Source organism: Macaca thibetana, chromosome 16 (genome assembly GCF_024542745.1).
Source record: "Macaca thibetana thibetana isolate TM-01 chromosome 16, ASM2454274v1, whole genome shotgun sequence".
NCBI lineage: Eukaryota > Metazoa > Chordata > Mammalia > Primates > Cercopithecidae > Macaca > Macaca thibetana.
In genome coordinates this window covers 33,728,831-33,742,938 of record NC_065593.1, presented here as the reverse complement: position 1 = coordinate 33,742,938, position 14,108 = coordinate 33,728,831, and the positions used below count along the sequence as shown (strand labels likewise).

Genomic DNA, 14,108 nt, shown 5'->3' with positions numbered 1-14,108 from the left:
AGAAGATGCAGAAACTGGAGGAAAATAAGATTCTTTCAACTTATGAAGTGGCACCCTTTGTTCTTTAATTTTAAAAATCTGGTCATGGTAAATTTTGCTCTAAATATTGATATAAACCACTTTAAAGGAAGCTGTAATTTCAAAGAAAATTGGCCAAATTCCTTCATTCAAATATTTGCAGAATATCATCAATCTTACCAACCTAAAATCATATGTCATATGCATAAATTTGACCCCACTAAGAATGACATACTTCTTAAGAGAAATATGAAATAAAATACATTACTAGTATTGGTAAGGGTATTTGTAGATGAACAGGTAAGGGGGACCTATAGTGAAAGGCTACATCAAATTGTATCCAGAGTACAAAGAAAGAAATCACAAACATATGTTACTGTTGCTTTCTGAACTTTTTCATATTAAGTGTGTATTGAAATATAATATACATGCAGCATTACCCAAATCAACAAAGTGAACACATATTGAACACATAAATAACAACCAGACCAAAAAAAAGGACATTATAGATTCCCCAAAGCACCCTCTTATACTCCCTTTCAGTCACTACTCTTCCCAAGGAGATGCACTATCCTACCTTCTGACAACTATATTAAAATTAAAAACATCTTTCCTCACGGAGGCTCATGCCTGTAATTCTAGCACTTTGGAAGGCCAAGGAGGGCAGATCACCTGAGCTCAGGAGTTCGAGACCAGCCTGGACAACATGGTAAAACTCCATCTCTACTAAAAATACAAAAATTAGCCAGGCATGGTGGTGCAAGCCTGTAGTCCCAGCTACTCGGGAAGCTGAGGCACGAGAATTGCTTGAGCCCAGAAGGTGGAGGCTGCAGAGAGCCGAGAACATGCCACTGCACTCCAGCCTGGGCAAAAGAGTGAGACTCCATCTCAAAAAAAAAAAAAAAGACATTACTGGGCTTATATACATAGTTAATTACACTTATTTCCAACATTTATTCCCAGAAATGACAGAATGTACTTTTATTTACTACTCTTTTTTCAACATTTTAACCATTTAAGTAACATACATTTCAGATTTTATGAAATCCACACTAAATAGATTTTAAGGAATGCCCAACCCATGGGAACCATTATGCAAACATTACTCTGAAAGAATAAGTGATAATCTTTATGGGTCAGGAATTACTAAAAATTCATCACTGTGGACCTCCAGCCACTTGACCAGGACTTAACTAAAAGCTGTATTTCACTTTTAAAGTACCTTTCTACGGTACCACAAACACTGTTGACCCCTCTAGATTTCTTCTTCCTGTAGTGAAGAATTCACAGAATACAAGAGAGACTAATGCTTTAACAAAACTTGTTTTATCTATTCAGTGGTCCAGCAATTCAGGGGGAAGTATTCAGGAATACATGGCAAAGATGTCCCAAAAAGACATTAAGGAAAAAGGAAAGCATGAAAGGCATTAAGAAAGACTGCTAACAACTCAGTCAGTCTCCTGTTCGCTTTTATCAAATTTGACTTATGTTTCGTGCTTACTAAAAGTTTGCAGAACAGAAGATCCCATTTTCAAAGAGGAAATCCTTTAGAGATAGACAGGAGAGGTACTGCAGATACGACACAGATACTTAAGAGCTGACGCCTATGAAGACATAATTTTCTAACAAACTTATCCTTTCCAAAATTTCTGGATTTACCCCAATGTGACTTGTAAGAGAGAAATTTCATTTATCTCTATATATAGTGTGTGTGTGTATTCATTTCTTAAAATATTCACCACTTACTTTTAATTTCCAACTCAGACCTATAAAGATCTGTACTGATCCTATATAAATAACTTTATTCCTCATCTGATAACTATTGGCAGAGAAACACTACATTTTCAGACATACTATTATCACAAACATTTTCGTTAACTAAACATCCTGAAAAAAAAAAACTTGTGCTTTGAAACCAGAACATAATTTTGATGAATGTATTCATCTTTAGTGAACTGGGTTTTATCATTAAAAGAACAAAAAAATCATTAATATTTTTACGTTGGCAAGGACATAATAGACACACTATGCCTTCCATGGTAAAACTTTATTTCCTCAATCCAAAACAAACTGAGTAACTCTCCTCTCAGTGAGATTACTGTCTAGCGGGAAACCGACAGAAAATGTATACAAGATAGAATGTAAGTGCCTTAAGAGAGGCAGAGATGACATACTACAAAAGCATTCCCAAAGGGTGTTGGGTAACAAATGAGGTCTGTTATCAAATAAATATGGGAAATAAAGAAATGTATTAAATAAATTTAAACAGACAAAATACTAATCACCATTGCCAGTTTCAACAGAAGGTAGCATTTTCTAAGCATATTTCATCAGGGCATCCTGATTTGCAAAGTATGTTGAAAATCTAATGCTCTGCCAACAGACAGCGGGAAATGTTATCTTTAGGGGATTTAGAAGGAGAAGTTGCTGTAAGCTAAAGGGGTCAACAAAGACTTCATATAAGAATTACTATCTACACTGGGCCCAGAAAGATATATAGGATTAAAACATCATAAGGAGAAGAGGTATTAGTGAAAAGGCCATTCCAGTCACGAAGACAAAGGAAAAATATACCTCTAACAAAATGAGAATAATGAGTGATTCAAATTAAATGGGACATAAGAAGCATGAAAATTGAGTTGCAGAAAAGATTTAGCAAGGATGCTAAACTTTCATAAAGTAGGTTTTAGTGTACCAAAAACCTTGGGAGTTTCATTGGTAGTAAATGGACAAGATAACCATATATCTGTGTTCACTCAGGACTTTACAAGTTTACATATGTTGATCAGAGTTAAATCCAGTATGGCAACTGTGCAAATCAAAAGACTGCAGTTTGGATAATTATATACTCACTTGGTAATTTTTCAAGTTCTTATCTTTCAGACGTAGATAATAAATATGTACAAATTAAATTCTATAATGCCTGCAATATGCTTCAAAATAATTGGGGAAGGGGTATAAATGAAAAAGACTATCCATTATTTGATAGTTGTTGAAACTAGATAATAAATGCATGGGTGTTTATCATACTACTACTCTAATTATATACATGTATATATTTCCCAAAATAAAAAGTTATTGCTTGTGGCCTTTACAGGAAAAGAAATGGCATATCTGTGGCACTAGAAATTTAATTAAGATACAGTATTTTTGCCATAGCAAAAATGTATATTATTACATGTTTACATAATAAGCCAAATTATTGAAAATTGAAGACATTTATATATTTAAGATACATTTAACCATTTCAAATAGCAATAAAAACTAAGAAGAATACATACTCTATTCTCCCTTCTGAGTAAAAGGTTTTTCCACTCTTATCTCTGTCATATATGGTTTAAATTGAGAAATTATAGTAAAATTGGTAATATGAAATTGCTAAATTGCTTTCTTTGAAAATGTGCCAACTTCTATACGGATTCTGCCAATATATTTTCCAAGGCTTTACATGTTTACATTTTTTTCCATCATACAGAAAATCTGTAAGTTGACCCAAATGAGGACTCACCACAAATTCTCCTATTACAAAATCTCAAGCTGCCAAATACTCCCACAGAAAAGCTGCAAATATTATCAATTTACAAATACAAACAAAACTTTTAAAGGAAATTGTGCTTACAGCCTTATAAGTACCTAACTTTATTTAACAGTATGGAAGGTTTTTAAACACTCTTTTAAAACATAAGTAATTATTTGAAAAATATGGTTTTTTAACCTTTTGGTTAAATGACAGATACTAATGTTAGTAGAAACAAATTTTGCTCATATGTAAAGGTATAATGTATAAAAATATGGTATGTTAAGCAATTTGACAATTGCTTTGAAAGTATGAAACAGCTACATGAAACTAAATCACAATTACTCAAGGAGAGTATGTAGGGAGAAAGTGAGGTAACCTACAACAAAGCTTGCTTAGTAGCCTGTAATCCCAGCACTTTGGGAGGCCGAGACGGGCAGATCACGAGGTCAGGAGATCGAGACCATCCTGGCTAACACGGTGAAACCCCGTCTCTACTAAAAAAATACAAAAAGCTAGCCGGGCGAAGTGGCGGGCGCCTGTAGTCCCAGCTACTCGGGAGGCTGAGGCAGGAGAATGGCGCAAACCCGGGAGGCGGAGCTTGCAGTGAGCTGAGATCCGGCCACTGCACTCCAGCCTGGGCGACAGAGCGAGACTCCGTCTCAAAAAAAAAAAAAAAAAAAAGAAAGAAAGAAAGAAAGAAAATGTGTTGGAAAGTTGAAAATATATATCATACAATTATATTACTCAATGAGAACAACCACAGAATCACAAGAAAATCATCAAAACTGAAAACATTAAATACTGTTGAGAAAATTACAGTTAGTTTTCTGATTGTGTCAAGTAATTAGTATAAACCCAAAGGCATAAGGGAAAAAAAATTGGTACATACTTGTAACAAAGAATTTCTTCGTGAAAGTACAGCTATCAAAGGCAGCAATTTTCTCCTGCAAGACTACAACAAGGATTCTAAAATTAGAGGGGGGAAGAAAAAGAAAGAAAAAAGTGAATGTGAAATTCTGTAAGTGGAATCAGAAATGCATTATATCATCTAGATGAAAACAAGTGCCTACTAATACAATTTTAAAATTAAACATTTCCTATAATATTTAGGCTAGAAACTTCTGCCTCTTAAAATGTGTAAAAATATAAACCACGAAATCGTATATACAAGTAAGATAGAGATGACTAGAAGAAAAGTGATGGAAGGAAAAACTACCACCTCAAAAAATATTTGTCTTTTAATAAAGTTTTGTTTTGGCCAGGCATGGTGGCTCATGCCTACAATCCCAACATTCCTGGAGGCCAAGGCAGAAGGATCACTTGGGCCCAGGAGGTCGAGACCAGCCTGGGCAACACAGGAAGACCCTGTCTCTATAAGAAATAATAAAAATAAATTAGCCAGGTGTGGTGGTGTGAGCCTGTAGTCCTAGCTACTCAGGAGGCTGAGGCAGGAGGATCACTTGAGCCCAGGAGGTCGAGGCTGCAGGGAGTTATGATCGCGCCACTGCACTCCAGCCTAGGCAACAGCAAGATCTCATCTCTAAAAATAAAAATGCATAAAATAAAGTTTTGTTTTCATTTATTTTTGAATCCAATAAGTCTACATTAAAGATGGATAAGATCAAGCCCAGCACAGTGTTGCACATCTGTGATCCCAGCTACTCAAGAGGCTGAGGCAGGAGAAACACTTGAGCCCAGGAGATTGAGACCAGCCTAGGCAACATAGTGAGATGCTGTCTCAAAAGGAAACGAAAAAGAAGAAAAAAAAGAATGGAGAAGATAATACATTGTTGGCTATCTACTAAAAGTGTTTTTCCAGTGATGTTTTAGTCATGGTATTAAAGATAAAATGGATTTATGTAACCTATCACTTTAAGTTGAAATGGCAGATGAATTTCCCAACACATACAAATCTAAGACAACTGCTACTCATAAATAAGTTATTTCTGATTGACTCAATATAGTAAAATTCACTAAGAATCTGTAAAAGCAATATTTTTCTCAATGCCCAAGATTTAGAAATAATTAGAAAATAATTTAGTTATAAACAATTTTTTAAAGCAAAATTCCTAAAATACATCCAAAGCCACTATTTTATGTTGTGCTATTCCTTCCAGGATATTAATATAAATGGCCAAGCTTAATATTTACCTCAAAAAATCAAATAAAGATTATAATTGTTACTAAATATCTAACAAACTAATAGCTTATTTTTCAAAATTGGAGGCTGGTAAATCTGAGCAACAGATGCTAATATGAGTAGAAAAAAGGAAAATGTATTATTTCATATGCATGCTTTATTAATTTTATTCATCTTTAAAAACAACAATTTCATTTACTGATGCAGAATAATTCTAACGAGTGACTACTGTTAGATCCTTGTGATTTTTTTTTCTAGCTGGGCCTGTTAAAAACTTTTCTATATATATTTTACTGGGTTGTTTGCTATTAATAAATGACAATTTGCTATACATGCGTATGTGTAGTCTGAATATACAAAAAGATAGAGACAATATCCTTATAAAGGAGATAATATGAAATTTTAGAATTAATTGTAAATTCCATTTCTGCTCTGTTACTATACTAAAGCCTCAAATCACCTCATCTACATATTATATCAACTTAATACCCTTTTAATGCCCTGACAGAAGAAAAGGCATTTCCATGTTTAAATATTAATTACCAACATATGTACTATACCTTTACACACAGTGTTTGACAGAAAATATCAAATAATGGAACACACACAAAAAAACATGCACCACTATGAAGAGTCAATGGAACCAAAGAGAAAGTATTTATGGGGGGGAGGGTGTGTGTGTGTGTATACATAAAGATATATACATACGGATATATATGGGGTAGGTGTATATACATACAGATGTATACATACAGATATATATGAGGTGTGTATGTGTGTATATACATACACATACATACACACAGATATATATAGGGTGTGTGTGTATGTGTGTATATACATAAAGATAAATACATACAGACATATATGGGGTGTGTGTATATACATACAGGTATATACAGACATATATGTGGTGGGTATGTGTTAATATACATACAGGTATATACATACAGATATATATGGGGTGTGTGTATATATACATACAGATATACACATACAGATATATATGGGGTATGTGTGTGTTGTGTGTATATACATACAGATATATACATACAGATATATATGGGGTGTGTGTGTATGTGTGTATATACATACAGATATATATGGGTGTGTGTATATACATACAGATATATATGGGGTGTGTGTGTGTATGTGTGTATATACATACAGACATATGTGGGGTGTGTGTATATACATACAGGTATATACATACAGACATATCAGACATATATGTGGTGGGTGTGTATGTGTTTACATACAGGCATATACATACAGATATATATGGGGTGTGTGTATGTGTGTATATACATACAGATATATACATACAGATATATATGGGGTGTGTGTGTATGTGTGTATATACATATAGATATATATGGGGTGTGTGTATATACATACAGATATATATGGGGTATGTGTGTATGGGTGTATATACATACAGATATATACATACAGATAGATATGGGGTGTGTGTATGTATATATATACAGATATATACATACAGATATATATGGGGTGTGTGTATGTATATACATACAGATATATACATACAGATATATATGGGTGTGTGTGTACGTGTGTATATACATACAGATATACCATACTATATTTAAGTGTATATACACACGTACACACACATGCACATATTATATTAACACATATATATACACATATACACATACAAGCACATAATCTCATTCCTTCTCATAATTTATAAACATAGAATATTTAAAACTAGAAACTGTCAGACTGGATAATGATACTATATTATGTCTACACCAACGAATTCAAACACACAACTAACTTAAAACTGAAAAATGGAAAAATACGTACCATACGTATAGTAACAAAAGAGCTGAAATGGATATATTATTATCAGATAAACATTAAGAACAAGAATATCACTATTAATGAAGGATAGTTCATAAAGGGTCATAATAACCATAAATGTATATGAATCCAATAACAGAAACTCGAAAGATTTAAGAAAAATATAATTACAATCCTATACAAATTATCATAGAAAATTCCAAAAAAAGAAATACCTTCCTAAGTGTCTAATGAATGAAACAAAACAACAGACAAGGCATAACAAGAAAAAGAAAATATACATGAATCTCCCTCATGAACATAGATGCAAAAATTAAATCCAGGAATATATAAAAAGGATTATAGATAATTACCCCTAGGGTGAAACCCAGGGTGTAAGAACAGTTTAACACTGGGAAATCATCCAATATAATTTATTCTTTTAACAAATTGAAAAGGAAATACATAATCATCTTCATATTGACTTCACTAAATACAATGCCCGGTTATGGAAAAAAAAAAAAAAAACAACCATTGGCAAACTGGAAAATAAACTGCTGAACTTGCTAATCAACACATACCTCACACTACTTCCCTATAAATAAACCTACAGCTAGAAATAAAACCAAATATCTAGGTAGACTGATCAAGAAAATAGAGAGACTGGGCACAGTGGCTCATGCCTCTAATCCCAGCCCTTTGGGAGGCCAAGACAGGAGGACCACCTGAACTCAGGAGTTCTAGATCAGCCTGGACAACATAGTGGGGCCTTGTCTCTACAAAAAAAAATGTTAAAAAAAATTAGCCAGGCACAGTGGCACATGCCTGCAGTTCCAGATACAGGAAGGCTGAGGCAAGAGGACTGCTTGAGCTTGGGAGTTTAAGGATGCAGTTAGCCGTGATGGTGCCACTGCACTTCAGCCTGGGTGACAGAGTGAGATCCGGTCCTCCCAACCCCCCAAAAAGAAAAGAAAATAGAATTCACAAATTACCGACATCACTAGATATCCTACAGCCATTAAATTAACAATGTAGGAATTTACAAACAACTTAATTTGTTACAATGTTACAAACAACTTAATTCCAATAAATTAGAAAACTTAATGGACAAATGACTGGAAAGACCATTGTCAAAACTATTGATAAATTATCAAGACAAATTATCAAAACTTGTGCTAGACAGAACTTTAAAATCTTAACAGACTTGTAAATATAAAATTAATTGAATTTGTAATTGAAAATGTTCCTACAAATAAATGGTATTATCTTTCATGGTTAGAGTTAGAATTCACATGGCATTGTTTTTTGTTTAGGAGTCAAGACTTGAGCTTTTTCTGTATCAATATCTGAGTGCTGGAGCAATAATTATTGAAAAAACTTACCTGCAGCGGAAACTTTGTAAGTCAAATGTCCAAAGAGGGTTGTGTGTGTCTAATCTGAGATTCTATTCTGTTACACTGGTACACTTATCTATCTTTTCATTAGCATCAGACCTTATAAATTACTGTTTTATTGGGGGGTTATAACGGGGGAGCGGTAAATGTTCTGAGTCAGTGTTGCTACTTTGTTTCAGTAAGGCTTACATCATATCTTCTCCCTATTACATTTATTTATTTGAAGACTTACTACCCTTAAAATTGCCTGCCATACTGCCAGAAGGAATTTTCAAGGATACATCTGTTCCTGCACGCTTCCCCAGACCCTTTTGATCCCTTAGTGCTTTAAACTACCAGGTCTCCAACACAGCCTATGCTTCTGGGAGTGAACCATAGTTTACTTATGTCCCTTCTGCATCAATAAATTCCCAACATAGTCTCCTTTCTGCCACATCATACACTCTGTCATATCACCTCTTGCAAGGACTCCTGAATAAGCTCTACCATCCTCAAATTTAAAATTTCTAGTTGTAGTATTCACTATTGTGTAGTTATATGAATTAAGCATGGGCTACAGGTGATTTTATATGTATATGCAGCCTCACCTCTATTTGATTCCATTTATTGATACATATGCTTTTTGGAGAATGAGGAACAATTCAGATATAGGTGACTACATTTATCTGTGGGGGACCTGAAACTTTTAAATAAAGTACCTAAGCAACTGAGCAACTATATCTTGCTATTAATTTTCAGATGATATACAATTATAGTTTTGATTTCCTCTTTAAAATGGAGCAAACATTTTAAATTAAGGAGGAAAGCAAATAAGAGAAAGAGTTTTGTGTTGTTGTTTTTTGATTTCTAGTATATTTATGTAATTGAAATACAGGGAAGCTGTGGTCTAAGAATCTTCTCTGTACTTTTTGTATGTGTTCACATTATTTTTTGACCAAATAATATGTAATCAAGTTCGTGACAGGACAAAGGACAGTTCAGGGTTAAATATGTCTGCAGGATCTACCCATTCAATAATGTTGTTTAACACTTCTATACCCTTCTGACCAACCTGGTATGTCATGGGACAATCATATCCTTCTAGCAATAATATATTGGGTATTTTTCCTACATCCTATAATTTTCATCTTTCTATACTTGAATTCAAATATTTCTCTTATTAGTATGAAAACCCACCTGCCTTTTATTTGTATTTGTTAAATATGTCTTTGCCCTCCCTTCTACATTCAACCTAAGTCAATTTTCAAAACATCTCTTTAAAATCTAACCTGTGAGTCTTTTGCTTCACTTAAATTTACTGAAATGGCAGAAAACAATTTATTTTCTATATTTCATGTGTTTAGCTTTTTGATGGCATGGAAGATTTATACAAGGCACGTAAGAGCTAATGATCAAGATATTCACCATCCCAGGGCTTCAGTTTGCTTAAATGGAAAAGGAAAGTGCTGGGTGATAGAAGATTCCTAAGGTTCCTTTCTCCTCTAATGTTCTGTGATTAATTTGTCATTAGCAATAGAGGTCACATAGAAGTTCAAGATAGATCTGAATATTTTCCCAGCAATTAAATGAAATAAATTTTAAAGGATACAAATTAGTCTAGTCCCTATTTTAGCTCCACTGTGAAGTGTGAAGGAATAAAAATATTTTTAAACTTTTTTTATAGTTCAGGAACATGCTTTTTAAAAATTTTGGTGGGTTCTCACAACAAAACTACATTTCACCATCATAAATCAGCATACATAAAATACATATAAAAAGCTACATTAAAAGATTTCTCAAAACAATACTTAACATTTTTAAGTTTGCTCAGATACTTTCTATTCGTTTCTATTTTGTTTTACAAATGCTCACTATACCCCACTAAACTGAATTTACAGTTCTCTAATGGATCAAGACTAGAAGTCTCAATATATTCATCAAGAAATCTTAGAGCTATTCCACTGAACTGAATTCAGAAAGTGTTTCCTTGAGATTTTTAAAAATAAACCTAAGTTAGTCACTGAAATTGGTAGAGTTCTCCATGCCCAGGAGAGCATGTTTCTTATTTTACACAAGAAACATATGAAAATATCCTTACCGTTTATTGCAATGGAGATCATAAATAGGGGTCTTAAATTGAATGGACTTGACCATCTCCCCAGTACGAAGTGAATACAGATCCACACAACAGTACGGTGGGCTTGTGCTAAAAAAGAAAAAAGAAAGAAAAATGTCATTTTTTTTAAAAGAAGAAACACCAATAATCTCTATAGTTTCTCATTAACATAATATTCAAATCTCTGATTAACAAGATATTAGTAAATTGATTCAAAACTTATCCCAAAAATGATCATAATACATCCCTTATTCTATGTCAACTTAGGAATGCAAAATTTGGTGAAGAAAAAAGTATCACTCACCAAATTAGTACTACACAGAAGAAAAGTGATACTGATTAGGCCAGCGCAGTTGCTCATGCCTGTAATCCCAGCACTTTGGGAGGCTGAGGCGGGTGGATCACGAGGTCAGGAGTTTGAGACCAGCCTGACCAATATGGTGAAACCCTGTTCCCACTAAAAAAACACAAAAATTAGGCAGGCATGGTGGCATGTGCCTGTAGTCCCAGCTACTCGGGAGGCTGAGGCAGGAGAATCACTTGAACCTAGGAGGCGGAGGTTGCAGTGAGCCAAGATTGCACCACTACACTCCAGCCTGGGCAACAGACCAAGAATCCATCTCAAAAAAAAAAAAAAAAAAAAAAAGAAAGAAAGAAAGAAAAATGACATGATTACACCAACAGATACAGAAAATAATCTAATAAACTTCAAAGCCTATTCATGATAAGAAACATTTCCTTAATATGATAAAGGGTACCAACCTTAAAACTAATGAACAAAAACTAGCAAACACCCATAAAATATGAAAAGGTTTGACCCTAAAATCAGGATGTAGGAAAAAAATGCTCATTATCATAACTTCTATTCAACACAGTATAGAAGGTCTTATGTATAAGCCAAGAAAAGTAATTATTACAAGGAAGAAATAAAGCTGTCATTGTTTGCTAAAAACTTGATTGTATAAAAGCAAAAAATACCAATCTGTACATAGAAATATATATCATCTGTGCACACACACACAGAGGCAAATTCACAATAAAGTCCAACTGTAGGTCACTAGATAAAAGTATAATATACAAACATCAGGTATATTTTCATAAATTGAGAACAATTAGTAAAAATTTTTTAAAAATCATATAAAATGACATTAAATATCAAAACCATTGACTATCTTGGAACAAATCTAAGGAAAGATTCATAATATCTTTACACAAGAAAGAATAAAATGGTTTTTAAAAAACCTATGTAGGCCAGGCATGATGGCTCACGCCTGTAACCCCAGCACTTTAGGAGGCCAAGGCGGGTAGATCACTTGAGGTCAGGAGTTTCAGACCAGCCTGGCCAACACAGTGACATCCCATCTCTACTAGAAATACAAAAATTATCCGGGCATGGTGGCAAGCACCTGTAATCCCAGCTACTTGGGAGGCTGAAGCAGGAGAATTGCTTGAACCTGGGAGGCGGAGTTGCAGTGAGCCAAGAATGTGCCACTGCACTCCAGCCTCGGCGACAGAGTGAAATAGTCTCAAAAACAAAAACAAAAACAAAAATACCTATGTAAAAGAAAATAACATGGCCTAAAAGCCTCTCTAAATTGATAGTTTAAAACCTCATCAAAAATATACCAGAAATTAGATCTCATTCTAGAATGTATATGGAAATGCATTCCACATAATAAGACTTATTGTAAAGGTACAATAAAGAAAAAACTGTGTTTTAGACAGAGGGACAGATAAAGAAATCAATGTTTCAACTAAAGAAAGTTTTTAAAAAGGAGCTAGTTAAATTCAATAAAAGGAAATAAAGGAATAAGGAAAAAGGAAATAAAAATGCAACAAGAATTCGATAAAATAAGATGAGTAAGCAGGTGGGGAATCAATAAAACAAAAACTTTGTTATTTTTAAAGATAATAGAATCAATAACTCTAGTCAAAGTGTTCAAAAAAGTAACAAGGAACAAACAAATAATATAATGAAGGAAATAGGAAATATTCTGATGACACAGACAAATGCCTTAAAATGTAGAGTGCCAAAACCAATCTACACATAAAGATAATTTGAATAGCCCACGATCTAAAAAGAAATTGAATTTGTAACTTCTTGCAAAGAAAATCCTTAAAAATGCCTTCATCTGTAATATCTATCAATTATTCAAACAAAAAATTATACCTATCATACACAAACTCTTTCATAAGGTAGAAGAGTCATTTTCCAACCTATTTTACAATGTCAGTAGCACATATCCAAAAACTAAATAAATATATTGCAAGAAAATAAAACATATGCTTGTATATCTATATGTCTCATAAATATATGCCCAAAACTCTTTAAGAAAATATTAGCAAATAGCTGGGCACAGTGGCTCACGCCTGTAATCTCAGCACTTTGGAAGGCCAAGGTGGGTGGATCACCTGAGGTCAGGAGTTCAAGACCAGCCTGACCAACATGGAAAAACCCTGTTTCTACTAAAAATACAAAAATTAGCCAGGGGTGGTGGTGCGTGCCTGTAATCCCAGCCACTCGGGAGGCTGAGACAGGACAATCACTTGAAACTGGGAGGCAGAGGTTGTGGTGAGCCAAGATTGCATCATTGCACTCCAGCCTAGGTAACAAGAGCGAAACCCCGTCTCAAAAAAATAAATAAATAAATAAATAATTACCAAATAAAATCCAGCAATACAATACCAGTTGCACTTTATTGCAGGAATGAAAGGCTGGTGTACTACAGAATATCTATTAATGTAATTCACCATATTCATAGAAAAAAGGGGGGAACCACTATGATTATTACATTAGAAAGATGCAGTATGGCATTTTTAGGAATAAAAATGCAACACCCTTTTCAAGATAAAAACACTCAACAAACCATAATTAGAATTTCTTCTACCTTATAAAGTGCATCTATAAAAAAATCTACAGATATAAGAATAAACACCTTCCCCATAAGGTCAAGAATGAGGCAAAATTGTCTGCTTTTATCACTCCTACTCAACATTGTATAAGAAATCTTACCCAGTGCAGTAAGCACAGAAAAATAAATCTAAAGCATCCAGATTGTCAAGGTAGAAATAAAACCATCACAGATAACATAATCTATTTACAGATAACACTATGTACATAAAAAATCCCAA

At 33.8% G+C, this 14,108-nt stretch overlaps 1 protein-coding gene across 9 annotated transcripts in view; it reads right to left on the bottom strand.

Moving 5' to 3' along the window:
- Positions 1 to 14,108, bottom strand: part of BCAS3 (BCAS3 microtubule associated cell migration factor) — a 707,133-nt gene that overhangs the window by 512,054 nt on the left and 180,971 nt on the right. For all 9 annotated transcript variants that reach the window (XM_050764587.1, XM_050764586.1, XM_050764591.1 and 6 more), the window contains exons 8-9: positions 10,959 to 11,066; positions 4,428 to 4,504 (exon numbers count right to left, since the gene is read on the bottom strand). In XM_050764587.1, the coding sequence (XP_050620544.1) occupies positions 4,428 to 4,504; positions 10,959 to 11,066 (185 nt within the window). The remainder of the gene's footprint in view (positions 1 to 4,427; positions 4,505 to 10,958; positions 11,067 to 14,108) is intronic.